The sequence below is a fragment of the Sus scrofa genome, chromosome 2, assembly GCF_054392235.1.
Source record: "Sus scrofa isolate SSC_HxYL_T2T_F1_AM1 chromosome 2, Sscrofa_HxYL_maternal_Yorkshire_Landrace_v2.0, whole genome shotgun sequence".
In the NCBI taxonomy this organism is placed as follows: domain Eukaryota; kingdom Metazoa; phylum Chordata; class Mammalia; order Artiodactyla; family Suidae; genus Sus; species Sus scrofa.
The window spans coordinates 69326046-69342492 of record NC_139384.1 but is presented as its reverse complement, the minus strand read 5'-3'; the positions used below and the strand labels follow the sequence as shown (position 1 = coordinate 69342492).

The 16447-nt window shown below is 51.7% G+C and overlaps 1 protein-coding gene across 32 annotated transcripts in view; it reads left to right on the top strand.

Moving 5' to 3' along the window:
- The first annotated feature begins 3322 nt into the window (after positions 1–3322).
- SLC27A1 (solute carrier family 27 member 1) overlaps positions 3323–16447 on the top strand; it is a 32485-nt gene continuing 19360 nt past the window's right edge. For 5 of the 32 annotated variants that reach the window (XM_085006277.1, XM_085006245.1, XM_085006226.1 and 2 more), the window contains exons 1-5: positions 4867–5017; positions 5437–5604; positions 15215–15609; positions 15721–15882; positions 15980–16049. In XM_085006277.1, coding sequence (XP_084862403.1) covers positions 5438–5604; positions 15215–15609; positions 15721–15882; positions 15980–16049 — 794 coding nt within the window. In that variant the 5' untranslated portion in view covers positions 4867–5017; position 5437. 32 annotated transcript variants of the gene reach the window in all.

Here is a 16447-nt window from a genome sequence, read left to right as displayed (position 1 = left end):
TTTGTCTTTGTCTTTCTGGCTCATTTCACTCAGTATGAGATTCTCTAGCTCCATCCATGTTGCTGCAAATGGATTTCTTTTCTTTTTCTTCTTAGCCCCACACCTGTGGCACATGGAAGTTCCCAGGCTGGGGACTGAATCAGAGCTGCAGCTGCCAGCCTACGTCACAGCCATAGGAAGGCAAGAGCCAAGCCACATCAGTGAACTACACCACAGCTTGTGGCAATGAGATCCTTAACCCACTGAGGGAAGCCAAGTATTGAACACGCATCCTCAGGGACTCCAGTCGTGTTCTTAACCTGCTGAGCCACAGTGGGAACTCCAAAAGATTATTGTGAATGAAAGAAAACCAGACACCTCAAGTTAACAAATTTAGCGTTCTTCTTTGTATGGGAAGATGCAAGTTCTGGGCTCACTGAAATCATCCCTTTGATGTGCACCTCAGCTACCTGGGGCCAGTATCCTGAGCTTTATCATCCTGAGTCTCTTCAGTGTGCACTGTGTGTGTGTGTGTGTGTGTGTGTGTGTGTGGCGTGGGTGAAATGGCTGCAACAGCTGACTGTTAGGACGGTGGACATCCTGTTTCTATCCTGAGTTCCTTCAGGGCTCACTGTGGGGGCATGGCTGTGAGGTGACAGCTTGATGGCTGCAATATCCTATGCTTACTGATATGTCAGACAACCTTTTTTTTTTTTTTTTTTTTTTTTTTTGTATTTTTAAGGCTGCACCCGAGGCATACAGAAGTTCCCAGGCTGGGGGTTGAACGGGGAGCTGCAGCTGCTGGCCTACACCACAGCCACAGCAACGTGGGATCTGAGCCGAGTCTGCCACCTACATCACAGCTCAAGGCAACGCTGGATCCTTAACTCACTGAGCAAGGCCAGGGATTGAACCTGCCTTCTCATGGATGCTAATCAGATTCCTTTCCACTGAGCCACGAGGGGAACTCCATTTTTTTTTTAATTGATGCAGTTATGTTCTGGAATTGGGAATTTTTCAGATCTTAGGAAAGTGACAGGGTGAAAGCTGCTCCGTGTTGCATCATGTTCCTGGGGATGTGGGGAAGCCATTATGTAAAGGGACAAATAAAGGATAAACAGGGATTAAAAGGAATAATTGGTCACTGAAAACAGCATAGGAGAAGTGGTCCCTCCACTGGAGTACGGACACCACCTTAAGAGAAAGTTGGGCAGCTCCCGCTGTGGTGCAGTGGGTTAAGAACCTGATTGCCAGAGTTCCCATGGTGGCTCAGCCGAAATGAATCTGACTAGTACCCATGAGGATGCAAGTTGGATCCCTGGTCTTGCTCAGTGGGTTAAGGATCCAGCGTTGCTGTGAGCTGTGGTGTAGGTCACAGACCTGGCTCAGATATGGTGTTGCTGTAACTGTGGCATAGGCCAGTGGCTACAGCTCCGAATTGACCCCTAGCCTGGGAACCTCCATATGCTGCATGGGTGTGGCCCTAAAGAGACAAAAACAAAACAAAACAAAACAAAACAAACCCCTGACTGCAGCAGTTTGGTCCCTGCAGAGGTCCAGGTCTGATCCCCAGTCCGGGTGGGTTATAGCATCTGGTGTTGTGGCAGCTATGGCATGTGTTGCAGCTGTGGCTCAGATTCAACCCCTGGCCCAGGAACTTCCATATGCTTTGGGTGTGGCCATAAAATAAAACAAACAAACAAACAAACAAACAAAAAAAACCATTGGGTTTGTAGAGCCTTTTATTTTATTTTATTTTATTTTTTGTCTTATTAGGGCCGCACCCACGGCATATGGAGGTTTCCAGGCTAGGGGTCCAATCAGAGCTGTAGCCGCCGGCCCATGCCAGAGCCACAGCAATGTGGGATATGAGCTGCGTCTGCGACCTACACCACTTCTCATGGCAACGCCAGATCCTTAACCCACTGAGCAAGGCCAGGGATCGAACCTGTATCCCCAGGGATCCTAGTCAGGTTCGTTAGTTGCTGAACCACGTGTAGAGCCTTTTAGATTTGGGGATTACTGGCTGAGGACCCAGCAGTATATCTCCAGGAGGTGTGGGGAGAGTTGGAAGAGACTGTGATGAGCACTGTTTAGTCAGGGCTCAGTTTGCTTAGTAAGATGGAGGGAGGAGGAGAGGGAAGAAAGGGGGAGTAGGGAGAAGGGGAGGAGAAGACAGAGGAAGAAAAAGGGGGAAGGAGGGAAGCCAGGAAGAGAAGGCAGAGAAGGGGAAGGGGACTGGTGGGGAGGAGGGACGGGAGGGGAGAGGGGAAGGAGGACTGGGTGGAGGAGGGGAGGGAATAGAGAGAGGAAGAGCAAGGTGGGGAAGTGGAGGAAAGCAAAGCAGGGAAGGGAGGGAGAAACTTGAAGAGGGGAAGGAGAATGGGAGGCACAAGGAGAGCGGGAGGAAACTGGGGGAACAGAGGGAATCAGGGCAAGATGAAGAAGAGGCAGGAGAAGTTTAAGGAAGACTGAAAGGAGAGGAGGAGGGGGAGGGAGTGGAGAAAGGGGAGCAAGTTCTCTGCCCACATTTGTTTTTGTTGTGGTTGTTGGTTTTTTTTGTTTTTTGTTTTTTGTTTTTTTGTCTTTTTAGGGCCACACCCGTGGCATATGGAGGTTCCCAGGCTAGGGATCCAATTGGAGCTGTTGCCACCGGCCTCTGCCAGAGCCACAGCAACTAGGGATCCGAGCTGCATCTACAACCTACACCACAGCTCACGGCAATGCCAGATCCTTAACCCACTGAGCGAGGCCAGGGATCGAACCTGCAACCTCATGGTTCCTAGTCGGATTTGCCTCTGCTGCGCCACGACCGCGGGAACTCTTGTTTTGTTTTGTTTTGTTTTATGGCCACACCCCTGGCCTATGGAGCTTCCCGGGCCAGGAATGGAACCCCAGCTGCAGCTTTGACTTATGCAGCAGCTGCAGCAATGCCAGATCCTTCAAACCACTGTGCCAGGCTGAGGATTGATTCTGTGCCTCTGCAGTTACCCGAGCCCTGAAGTCAGATTCTTAACCCACCATGCCACAGTGGGAACTCCTCACATTTGTCTTTTTTTTTTGGTTGTGCATAGAACCCGAGCCATAGCAGTGACAGTGCCAAATTCTTAAGCACTAGGCCACCAGGGAACCCCTCTGCCCACATTTGTGAACGAATGAATCTCAACTCCAGCTAGCAAGAAAAGGCCTTAGTTTCTTTACCTGTAAAATAGGGTGATCACAATAGCACTACCTGGCAGGATAAGAGTGCGGCTGGGGTTACTGAGCATTGCTGACTTCACTGACACCTGGCTGAGAAAGTAGGGGGACCAGTGCCAGACCTCTCATCTGCCTCTTCATCCCCATTCCATCCACCCTAGGCAGCCTGAAGGGACTGATGGCAGCTTGGGGAAGAGGGGGGTGAGCGCCTGCCCAGTTCTGTCCTCCAAATGGTGCCGGAAGCAGGCCCTGGCTGCCTCCCAAGGAGAATGCTGAGAAGGTCAGCCAAACAGGGCAGAAAACGAGCAAGGGTGGGGTGGGCAGGGGTGCAGAAGAGAGGGAGCTTGGAGAGAGGGATCCAAGGCAGAGGCCCACATGGGCACAACACAGAGCAGTCCCCAGGAGTCTGCACAAACAGAAGCCCGGAAGGTGTAGGGACCTCTGTCTTAGCCTCACTGTCCCAGCCTGCCTACTGCCTGAACTTCTGGGAGCTGGCGACAGAACAAAGACTGAAGGTCAGTGAGCAGCTCCAGGTCAGCCAGGGAATACGGTGGTGGGTAGCCTGGCCAGCACGTGCCTTCGCCTGATCAGGGGGAGGGCTTTAGGGTCTCTAGGTGAGCGTTTAGGACCCTAGGACTCTGTGGAAGGGTGGGGACCTAGTGTGTGGATTTTGTTCTCCTTGGGGTGCTGGAGTGATAACATTGAGACTTAATTGACAAGATGTGGGGATATAGATTTGGAATTTAGCTGGGTTCTTGGAATATAGCTTTAAGAGTGAGATGGGGATTGGATCTTCTTGCCTAGGCTGTGGGTTCCAGATCCCTGGAATGTGGTCCCGTCCCCCCCCCCCCCCCCCGCGCGGGCTTTTCAGGGCTGCACTGGCGGCATATTGAGGTTCCCAGGCTAGGGGGCCAACTGGAGCTACAGCTGCCGGCCTACACCACAGCCCCAGCAACGCGGGATCTGAGCCGCCACAGCTCACGGCAACGCGGGATCCTTAACCAGGGATCGAATCCGCAACCTCATGGTTCCTTGTCGGATTCGTTCCGCCGTGCCACAACAGGAACTCCGGGAAAGTGTGTTTAAAACCGAAGAGGCTTTGGGAATTGCATTTAGAACAAGAATCCAGTACAGGCAGGCCCTGAGTGTGAATTGGGCGTTTCTAGTCCGCAGGGGTAGGGATCCTGGTTGCCATTAGGGCTTGGGCCGGGGGCGCCTGGGAGCTATACCTCTCGGCTGAGGCACTCACGGGTTTCCTAAACTCCACGCAGGGAGGGATGGGGAGGTAGGGAAGGGAAGCTGGTAGCTGGAGAAATTTAGTTGTCATGGAGACAGCGGCCGTCCTTGCTGGGGCGTTCTAGCCCCCAGGTCTTGTTGGCCGTCGTCTCTCTGGCCAAGGGGCCCTCTCTATGGTCGTGGCCTCCGGAAGGGGGCGGATCTCGGCAGAGGGGCTATAAGCCCGACAGGTCTGAAGAGAGCCTGCCCGGAGGGCAGGTGGGGCGGGGCCTAGGTTGCTAGGTGGGACGAAATAAGCCCGGAAGGTGGTGACTGGTTCAAAGCTTGAGGGCGGGGCCGGTGCCAGTAGAACTTGGGCCCGGGAATGCCGGCTAGGCCCTAGGCTGGGGGCGGGGCTTCAGTTACAGGGGCGGGGCCTCATTCAGAGAGGGCGGGGCGTATGCTTGTGGGCGTGGTCATAGTTCCAACTTGGTTCTTGACGAGCGAAACTGGAATGGGTTTGTGCTTGTGGGCGGGGCCAAATGAATAGTGGGGGTGGGTAGAGGTGGCACCTGGAGGAAAGCCAAGCACTCTGGGCTGGTGGATTCTGGGACCAAGAACAGAGGTGTAGTGTCGCATGGGGGCGGGACCTGGTCGAGTGACTAGGAATGGCCTGGGTCTGTGGTGGGGGCCAAGGTGGAGCCTAGGCTTGGGGGCCAAGTCGTTAGGGAGGAGCTTGGGTCCCAGAATAGTCGCTACGTAGAGGATTGGGGTGGGCCTGACAGTGGCTGACGGGACGGAAGAGCTGTTTCTGGGAGAGTGGCCTTTGCTAATGATTGACAGAAAAGGCTGGGCTAGGCGTAAGGAGACGTGCCCAATTTGGGACGGGGCGGAGCCCTGGCCTGGGGGCGGGGTCTGTATGAGACAAGCCCATTCTCACGCATGGGGCGGGGCCTTACTCTAAAAGAGAGGAGCTCGACCTGGGGGCGGAGTTGGGCTGGTCGTGGGGCGGGGCTCGGGCCTCAGAGCTCTCCGCCTCCCCAGGATGCGGACTCCAGGTGCGTGTTCGGCTTCTGTGGCGTCTCTGGTCCTGCTATGGTTGCTGGGGTTGCCGTGGACCTGGAGTACAGCGGCGGCGCTAGGCGTTTACGTAGGCGGCGGCGGCTGGCGTTTCTTGCGCATCGTCTGCAAAACCGCGAGGCGTGACCTCTTGTGAGTGCAGCGCGGGCCTGGTCCCTGGGCTTGGGCTGGGGGCGGGCTGGTTGTGGGCTGGTCGTAAGACGGACGCTGCAAGGGCGGAGTTGGGGACCCTCGGGGCTTGGGGTTGGGGGAGGTTTCGGAGACTGGGGGCGGGGTTTGGGTGAGGGTGGGGCTAGAGGCGGGGCTGGGGCCTGAAAAGAGTGGGTTGGGGGACTCTGAGGGCACCTGCAGGGGACAGCTTGGGGGTTTCTGGAGTGAGATGAGTAGGTTTTCAGTGTCCTTGAGCCTGTCTGGTGATCTCAGTGGTGCTGGAGGGCGAATTGAGGGTCTTTGGGCAGCGGGTAGGGCTTCCAGAAGGCTGAGGCTGATTGGGAGGCCGTGCGTGTTTGGGGTGGGGGTGGGGTCTCTATGGGGCTTTGGTGACTGTGGGAGGATTCTGGGGGCTCCTTAGAGACTCTGGTATGTCCCTAGGGGTTCTCAGGGGGACTTTTTCAGAGACGTTGAAAGGGCTTCCTGAGACATATGTAAAGGGCTTTTAAGTCTTTGAAGGGTTGTTTGTCTCCTCAGGGCCATTTACAGGTTTCTCTGTGGTCAGGTCGGGGTGCTCTTTGAGAATTTAAGGTCTGTGCGTGACTTTGGAGATTGTTCAGGGTCTGAGGAGAGGTGGCTGTGTCTTCCAAGACTTGGCTTAGGGGTGGGGTCTCTGGTGACTGGGAATCTCTGGAGAGGGGATTCTGGTGTTGTTTACAGGCATCTTTGGAAGGTCTCTGGAGGTATCTCTGAAGGGCTTGCTCAAAGAAGCTGTTAGAAGTGTTCCTGGGCTTTCTCACCAGAGCAGATCTCAGGAACAACCTCTACGTGGGAGTCCATGGGCACCTGCTCTGGGTCTGCCAGTCTTGGTGCCTGTGGGGAGGTAAGGGGATTAACCCATTGTACAGGTGAAGGAACTGAGGCTCTGTGCAGTGGTAGGGATGGTGAGAAGCTGGGGAAAATTCCACTCAAATTGACTTGTTCTGAACCTTCTAGAACCCACGTTTTCCTTTCCTGCCCCTGCTCTTGGTTTTCCAACATGCAAGTTGGACTGTGCCCTTGTTCATACACCTTCCATGACCCCCTCCTCTGCAGTAGAAAAGACTCAGCCTCCAGCTGAGGTCCTGCCAGCCTGTCCCCTGCCCACTTGTGACTCCCCACCTCTCCTTAGGTTCACCTGCCCCCACCCGCATCAACTTGCCTTGTCAGGTTCCTCTGCCTGTAACAGAATGGCATTCCTTTTGCCTAGCGATGCCTTACGATGTTGTCTCCCTCAGGGGACCCTTTGCTGAGTTTTCCTGCTCGGCACCTTGTTGCCCTTAGAATCTAGACCACACGAGCTTTCCAACCATGTCCCCAATTTCCTGTCCTTTCCTTTGTCACCTTTCCAGCTACACTGGCCTCCTTGCTGTTCTTAAACATGTTCCTGTTTGTTCCAAACCCCAGGGCTTTTGCACTTGCTATTCTCTCTGCCATGGTCAGTCTTCTCCTGCTCTTCATTTTCATCATTCCATGGCTGGCTTAAATGTCAGACCCTCCCATCTTGTTGCTCTCTGGCAGAATGGCCAAGATGTATACAGTACTCCCTCTCTGTGAGGCACCATGCTAAATCATGACTTCTTCAAGCCCCCTCAACAACCTGGGAGGTGGGTGCTCTCTTGTCTCATCTTACAGATGAACAAACTGAGACACAGCATGGTTTTGTCACTTGGCCAAGGTCACATAGCTGGCCAGTAGTGGGGACAGGATGTGAACCCAGGCAATGGGGCTCCACAGCTTAACTTGTCACCGCTAGCAGCATTCGTCATATGTAGTTATTATTGTTGTTATTATTATTTGCTTTTTGGGGCCACACCTGCGGCATATGGAGGTTTCCAGGCTAGGGGTCCAGTCGGAGCTGTAACTTCCAGCCTATGTCACAGACACAGCAACACGGGATCTGAGCTGCATCTGCGACCTTCACCACAGCTCACAGCAACGCTGGGTCCTTAACCCACTGAGCAAGGCCAGGGATCGAACCCGCAACCTCATTGGTTCCTAGTTGGATTTGTTTCCAATGCGCCACAATGGGAACTCCTGTAATTATCTTATGTGTCTGCTTTCTTGCCTCTTAATTTTGGAGTTTCTTTCCTTCTCCCACTTAAATCGAGGGTCCTGTGGTGGGGGCGGCAGAGATGGAGCCCATGTTGATCTTTGTGTGGTCATGGCCTCCCATCACGGTGGCACTCAGCAGAAGTGCATGATATATTTTTTTCTTGGACTTGCCCAGGCCCAAGTTCTGCTCCAAGGGACAGGGGACATCTGTGTCCAGCTCTGTTTCCCTTGGGACAGGGCAGGAGCCGAATCCACGCCAAGTCCCTGACATAGAGCTTGACACACTTTCTGTGTGATGCAGCTGCAAAGATGGCCCCACCTCCTTGTTGTTATACCCTTGTATGATCTCTTCCCTTTGAGTGTGGACTGGACCTAGTGACTTACTTTTTTTTTTTTTTTTGTCTTTTTGCCATTTCTAGGGCCGCTCCCGCGGCATATGGAGGTTCCCAGGCTAGGAGTCGAATCGGAGCTGTAGCTGCCGGCCACAGCCACAGCCACAGCAACTCAGGATCCAAGCCGTGCCTGCAACCTGCACCACAGCTCATGGCAATGCTGGATCCTTAACCCACTGAGCAAGGGCAGGCATCGAACCCGCAACCTCATGCATGGTTCCTAGTTGGATTCGTTAACCACTGAGCCATGATGGGAACTCCAGTGACTACTTCTAATGCATAGAATGCAGCAAAAGTAATAGGATATTACTTGAGGTTAGGTAATAAAAAAGACTGTGGTTTCCATCTTGGGTGCTTCTCCTGGGTCACTCCTTCTGGGGGAAGCTGACTGCCATGTGAAGCAGCTCTGTGGAGAGTCTCACATGAGTAAACTTGGAAGTGGACTCTCTCCCAGTGAAACCTTGAGACGACCACAGCCCCAATTGACACCTTGAACCGTAGCCTCACAGGAGACCCTGAGCTGTTTCTGGATTTGTGGATTCCTGACCCACAGAAACTGAGATAATAAATGTTTGCTGTTTCCAGGAAGTAATTTTTTTTTTTCGGTCTTTTTGTCTTTTAGGGCTGCACCCATGGCATATGTAGGTTCTCAGTCTAGGGGTCCAATCAGAGCTGTAGCTGCCAGCCTACACCGCAGTCACAGCAACACTGGATCCGAGCGGCGCCTGCAACCTGCACACGGCTCAAGGCAATGCCAGATCCTTAATCCACCGAGTGAGGCCAGGGATCGAACCCCCATCCTCATGGATGCTTGTTGGGTTTGCTAACTGCTGAGCCATGATGGGAACTCCTCCAGCCAGAAATTTTGTGGCTAATTTGTTACACAGCAATAGCTAACTAATGCAGCATGTATAATACCTGCCCCCCTCTGTACCAGGCTTTGTTCTAATGCTCTCACAGTTCTATAAAGAAGGCATGCTTACTAATCCCATGTTATAGTCAGTGAACCAAAGCAGAGAGGGGTGAGGTCATTTGCCCAAGATTACACAGGCAGGGAGGGGCAGGGATGCAGAGTCTGTGTTCCTAATCACTGTGTTGTGCTGAGGTAATGGATGCCTTTTTTTTTTTTTTTTTTTTTTTTGGTCTTTTTAGGGCTGTACCTGTGGCATATGGAAATTCCCAGGCTAGGGGTTGAATCAGAGCTGCAGCTGCCATTCTATACTACAGCCATAGCAATGCAGGATCCAAGCCACATCTGTGACCTATACCACAGCTTACGGATTGAACCCGTGTCCTCACGGATCCTAGTTGGGTTCATTACTGCCAAGCCACAACAGGAATTTCCAGGGCTGGCTGCATTTAGACACTAGGTTCAGAAATGCTTACGCTTTCTGCCCCAGTTCTTCCAACTTGTCCTCTATTTTTGTCATGAAATCTGATCACATTCATCCTTGTTTGTTCTCCCTGCCCTAATGCGCTGGAGCTCAGGGTGAAAACAGGAGGGGACAGAAGGAACAGAGGGACAAGAAAGGCCTCCAGAAGAGCCCAAAGGCGGACAGTGGTCTCTTTGTCCCCAGGGTGGGGGTGGCTTGTGCTGCTGCCAGGCATTTCCAGGCATGTGGCCGGAGCTGAGCGCAGAAGTCTACTGCCCGCCTCTGTGGATCTACTTAAGAGAGGTTGGGTTCAAGGCCAGAAGGGACAGGCTGTGAAGGCTAGGCCCTGCTGTGAGGGCTTAAGTAACCTAAGCACTAGCAGCTGCAGCCTCAGAGTTTGCATTTCCTGTTGTATTATCTGTGGACAAGGAGCATCCTTATGGGGGCTGCTTCCTGTGGTTCCCACCCTTGCTGATGGCCCTCTCCCCATGGCTGTGACACTAGTACCCTTTCATGAGGTTATTGGGCTCTTAGAGGAGAGGTGGGCACACAGTAGGTGCTCAGAAATGTTGGTGCTGATTGCCATCACCCACAGGAGGCTCTTAGAGGAGAGGTGGGCACACAGTAGGTGCTCAGAAATGTTGGTGCTGATTGCCATCAGCTTGGTAGCTGGAGCCAGAGTGTCCAGCTATGGCCCTCACTCTACCCCTTGCTAGCCCATAGCACATTGCCCTCTGAATCTTAGTTCCTTCATTCATAAGATGAAGCATGCCCCTCCTTCAAGAAAGCACGAATTGGAGTTCCTGTTGTGGCGCAGTGGTTAATGAATCCGACTAGGAACCAATGAGGTTGCGGATTCGATCCCTGCCCTTGCTCAGTGGGTTAAGGATCCAGCGTTGCCGTGAGCTGTGGTGTAGGTCGCAGACGCAGCTTGGATCCCGAGTTGCTGTGGCTCTGGTGTAGGCTGGCAGCTACAGCTCCGATTGGACCCCTAGCTTGGGAACCTCCACATGCCGCGGGAGCAGCCCAAGAAATGGCAAAAAGACAAAAAGACAAAAAAAAAAAAAAAAAAAAAAAGAAAGAAAGAAAAAAAAAAGAAAAGCATGAATTGAGGAGGTCTTGTTGTGGCTCAGTGGGTTAAGAACCCACTGAGGTTGTGCTTTTGATCCCTAGCCTTGCTCAGTGGCTTAATAAGGATCTGGTGTTGCCACAAGCTGTGGCATAAGCTGGCAGCTGCAGCTCTGGTTTGACCCCTGTCCTGGGAACTTCCATATGCCACAGGTGCAGCTCTAAAAAAAAATAAAAAATAAATCATGAATTGAGCACCTGCTGTATGCAGTGTGGGCCCTTGGCTTGCCACGTGGTACAAGGTGAATGTTTGATAAATGCTTTGAGGCAATCCTGAGGAGGAGCAGAGGGATCCTGCCAGTGAGCCTGCTTCTGGGTTGTTCCGTTTTCTACTTCCTGTGTGACCTTGAGTGTGTTAATTCACCTCTCTAAGCTCCCAACTGACCATCAGACATGTGGATCTTAGAACTCTACTTTGGAGGGTCTTTCCTCTCATCTGAATCTGTTGGACTTCACCTCCATGTCTCTAAATGGCTTATGAGACAATATTTACACTTTTTCACTTTGAGATTTGATCTGTCATCTCCCTTCATGGAATATGAAGATGTGATGTCCATTTATCCCCCGTCCTCACTCTTCCTGTCCCTGTGTATACTGTACACATATCCACTCCCATACATACACAGACACATAGATCTTTCTATCCCTTCATTGTCCCAAAATTATTACAGTTGATTCTCATTATCTCTGGTAGTTTTATTCTATCAAGTTGCTGCAAACATTGAGTTAGCAAATATTGAACCATTGTTCCTAGGGAAGATACAGGATTAGGTTCCTGCAAGCCTCTGATCAGAACATTTTCATCAACCAATCAATACATAATCTTGTTTTCTGTGTGCTCTGTTTAATGATACCTCATTTAATATATATTGTTGATTCATTACTGTTGAACTGACTGCCAGCAACATTATAACTCATGTCTGAACAAAACTTACCTAATACGTGTATCTTCTCTATAAGGTGCATCACAGCCTTCTTGTGCTTAGGAACATTAGACAGCATTTCGGTATTATGCCTAGGGCCCATTTTAAACAGTGAAATCACCAACAAAAAGCCCCAAATACTGAAAATGTGGCGTTAAATAGACTGCCAAAAGGATGCTTGTTTATGATAAGAACTGAACGACTTTATGTATTTTCTCTGGAGTTATTGGTTGCTTTTGTATTTATTAGTCTTCTATGTGTTTATCTCTACTTCAAGCCCAAACTCCACATTTGTTTTTCTTCTCTCATATTTATGGCATCAGATGGACTTTCACTTTCACCTTTTTGGAGAAGTCTTTCTTCTAGCCTCCAGTCTGTCCAGGCTGGGCGAGTTGCCCACTTCACCTGGTATTCAGCCCTCACCTCAGGCTTGCACATTGCCATCTTCCTGAGGTTTAGCATTACTTCTGTCCTGAGTTAGATACTTTGTTTCCTGGGTAGTCCTTCCTCTTTCTTGGTTTACTCCTAATTTGTTGGAGCATATCCTTTTAGGTTTGGGAGAAATCATGCATGGAATTTAATTTTTTTAGCTCCTCCATGTATGAATATATCTTTATTTTCACCCTCACACCTGACTGATGGTCTGAGTATTGACTTCTAGGTTAGATATTATTTTCCTTCAAAATTGAAGGTGTTTCTTATTTTCTTCTCACATCATGGGTATTGTTGAGAAGTCTAAAACTAAGATTCTTGATGCTTTGTAGTGATCTTTATTGTTTCTTGGATCTTTTCAAGATGGTGTGCTATTTCCATCCATTGTGTGATCTGTTGGTGGGCTTTAGGTCAAGGAAGTTTTCTTGAATGGTATCATTGGTGATTTCCTCACCTTTATTTCCTTTGTTCTCCTTGGAATTCCTGTTATTGTGTGCCTGGAACACTGTCTGGCTTGATAACTATTTTGTGTGTTTATTTTTATTTGGCTTGATATCTATTGAGTGAATATGATGATAGACCTTCTGGGTCACCATCTTGTCTCTGCTCTGCCATGTCTGGGGCCTCACCTGGAAGACTTAAAATCTGGGGCCAGAGGTTCCCAGGTGGTTCAGTAGGTTAAGGATCTGGCATTGTCACTGTGGTGGCTCAGGTTGCTGCTGTAGTGCAGGTTCGATCCCTGGCCCAGGACCTTCTGCGTGCAGTGGGTGAGGCCAAAAAAAAAATATATATATATATATTTTTTGGGGGGGGGTTAGAATTACCTGAAGTCTTGTCCATACAAATATGTTGCTGGCACAACCATACATGGCTTTTCCACTTGGTCTGGGCTTCCTTATAGCTCAGTGCTGGGAAGGTATTTGATTAAAAAAGCATAGACTTGGAGAATAGACTTGTGGCTGCCCAGGCGGAGAGGGAGGGAGTGGGAGGATCGGGAGCTTGGGGTTAACGGATGCAAAGTATTGCTCTTGGAATGGATTTACAATGAGATCCTGCTGTGTAGCATTGAGAACTATGTCTAGATACTTACATCATAACACAACAATGGGAGGAAAAAATGTGTATACATGTATGTGTAACTTGGTCCCCATGCTGTACAGCAGAAAAAATAAATAAAATAAAATAAAGAAAAAGCAATGGGGGAGTTCCCTGGTGGTGCAGAGGGTTAAAGATCTGGCATTGTCACTGCTGTGGCTTGTTTTGCAGCTGCAGCACAGGTTTGACCCCTGGTCCTGGAACTTCCCTGGGACTTTTGCTGTGGGTGTGGCCAAAAAAAAAAAAAGGGAAGAAAAAGGAAAAAGAAAAAAAAGTGGGAGCCTTTGGGTAATAAACCCATGTGACCATCCCCCAGTCTCCATGATCTTCATAAGCTTGTTTCCTTATCTCCACCCACTTCCTCCTCTGTCTAAATCTCAGTGGCATATCTTTTTATCTGTTAGTTTTCCAGAGTTTATCTCTAGAAGGCAAGGATTTGCTTTTTTAAACTGTGCCACAGATGATCTTTGTGAGTTTCATTCATGCATATAAGAATTTGTTGTAGTAAAATGCATGTAAGATTTACCATCGAGTACATTCACAGTGTGGTGCAACCATCAGCTCTATCCAGAAAAAGTCCCTCACCCCAAAAGGAAACGCTGTTCCTATTAGCAGTCACTTCCCATACCCCCAGCCCCGAGCAACCACTAATCTGCTCTGTCTTCAAGGGTGATTTTTGAGGTGTAATTTATATATCATAAAATGCACCTGTTCTAAGTGTACAGTTGGGATTTGGGGTACCACATGCAGGTAACCACCGCCATCAAGATATGGAACAGGAGTTCCCATTGTGGCTCAGTGGAAATGAGTCTGACTAGCATCCATGAGGACGATGGTTCGATCCCTGGCCTTGTTTAGTGGGTTAAGGATCCGGCATTGCTGTGAGCTGTGGTGTAGGTCACAGACGCGGCTTGGACCCTGTGTTGCTATCTATGGCTATGGTGGAGGCTGGCAGCTACAACTCCTACTCGACCCCTAGCCTGGGAACTTCCATATGCCATGGGTGTGGCCCTAAAAAGACAAAAAAAAAAAAAAAGATATAAAATATTTTTATCTGTCTGCAGTGGACATGTTGAGTCCAGGGGTGTGGAAGCTATTGCAGAGAATCAAGGAAGCACAGAGGAGGCAGCGGGGGTGCAGAGGATGGATTTCATAACCAATTTGATGCCAGAGCTGGTGGGACACAGTGCCAGATGCTGGTGCCAGATGAAGCCTAAAGAGGGGGTGGAGTCAGGACCACTTATATTGGCAGAGCAAGCTGCTGTAACAAACAGGCCCCTACTTGTCATTGGCTTAATCCAGCACAAGGTTACTAACCTCTCAGAGCCAGGGGCTCTGGGTGGCAGGGTAGGAAGCCAAAGAAAGCCAGGAGAACACTTGTTTCTTGAGCTCGTACACTGAGAAATTCTGGATTTCTTAGTTCTGTGATCGAAAGCGATTTGTTTGCTTAAAACCACACAAGTTCATTTCTCACTCATCTGAAAGCATGGCATCCGTGACTGCTGCTCATCTCCACAGGGTCATTCAGGAACCTGGCTCCTTTTACTGGGCTTCTACTTTCCCCTGGCTCCCCTGGTCCCCTTAGAGCTACTAGCTGAGGGGGATGGGGGAACAAGTCATCTGCCATCAGGGCCTCTTGCTAGCCTGTCCCCTGGCCCTGCCTGGGGCAGAGGCAGCTCCTCCCACGGGTGCCTAGTGCTGCCGAGTAACTTGGGAGTGGGACAGTCACCCAGCTCACAGATGGACCCCACAGCCTGGTTGTGGAGTGGAGCATGAGGCATCCAGGCTGGAGCCAGTGGCAGGTCCACACGGGGTGCTGGGGACATCCCAGGGAGGAGAAATGAAGGACTGGGCCCTGGCTCCTTCAGGGTCACTGAGCAAGCTGGGGTAAAGGAGGTTGGGGTGACTCAATTACATGGCATGGTCTGGCCAGCTCTGAGAACCCGCCTATTTCCGGGCTGGTTGGTAAATGGCCCTTTGTCCTTAGTCCCCTAGAGCTCAGCAACCCAAGGGTCTTCAGGGAACCCTCGCCACTCTGGGAGGTAGGGGGACCTTTCCCTCTGCTTTCTCCATGTGGGGATGCTGAGGCTCCAGGAGGTCTCCCAGAAGCCGGGCTGGATGCCCAGTGACACCAACCCCTCATCCCCTCTCCCAGCGGCCTCTCCGTGTTGATCCGTGTGCGCCTAGAGCTGCGGCGGCACCAGCGCGCCCGCCACACCATCCCGCAGATCTTCCAAGCGGTGGCACGGCAGCAGCCTGAGCACCTGGCGCTGGTGGACGCTGGCAGCGGCGCATGCTGGACCTTCGCACAGCTGGATGCCTACTCCAATGCTGTGGCCAACCTCTTCCGCCAGCTGGGCTTTGTGCCGGGTGATGTGGTGGCTATCTTCCTGGAGGGCCGGCCTGAGTTTGTGGGGCTGTGGCTGGGCCTGGCCAAGGCGGGCATGGAGGCCGCTCTGCTCAATATTAACCTGCGGCGGGAGCCCCTGACCTTCTGCCTGGGCACCTCGGGCGCCAAGGCCCTGGTCTTCGGAGAGGAGCTGGCAGTGGGTGAGGCTGGGGGCGGGCATTTTCTTGGTGGGGGCAGGGAGACGGTGCCCCCCCCAGGCTGTGGGAAGGGACCTGTCCATCCTTGACCGTGGCATATGTTTCGGGCCTCAGCGGTGGCCGAGGTGAGCGGACAGCTGGGCAAGAGCCTGGTCAAGTTCTGTTCTGGAGACTCGAGGCCTGAGGGCCTCTTGCCGGACACCCAGCTCCTGGATCCGCTGCTGAAGGAGACCTCCACAGCCCCCCTGGCACAGCCCCCTGGCAAGGGCATGGATGGTGAGCTGGTGTGGGGGGTCCCTCTGCTGAATCCCACCCTGTCCCCTCCTCCCACCCACCCCAGCCTCTGGTCCCAACACTTGACTCTCTCTCTCAGATCGACTCTTCTACATCTACACGTCAGGGACCACGGGGCTGCCCAAGGCTGCTATCGTCGTGCACAGCAGGTGTGGGGCCCGTGGGTGTTGTCCCCAGTGCGGAAGGACTACAGATCATCTGTCCCGCCTGATCACCACCCCGCCTCCGGCTCCTGTTGGGGTCTTGTGGGCATCTTGATCCCAACTCAGTAAAACCCACAGCCCACCTCAGGACACAGTGCTGCCCCTCCTCAACCCCCCCCCAACTTCTGCCCCAATAGCCCTCCTCTCCTCAGTGGCCATAGGAGGGTTTAAAATCCTAAATCAAGCCTCCCCTGTGCCAGACCTCCCAATACCCACCTTGGCCCTGATAATAAAAGCCACATCTGCGTTGCCTGGCCCCTGCCACTTCTCTGATGTCATTTTCTTCCTCTCTACCTCTTACTCCCTCCTTCCTCCGGCCCTCCCACTTTCTAAAACTGGCCAGA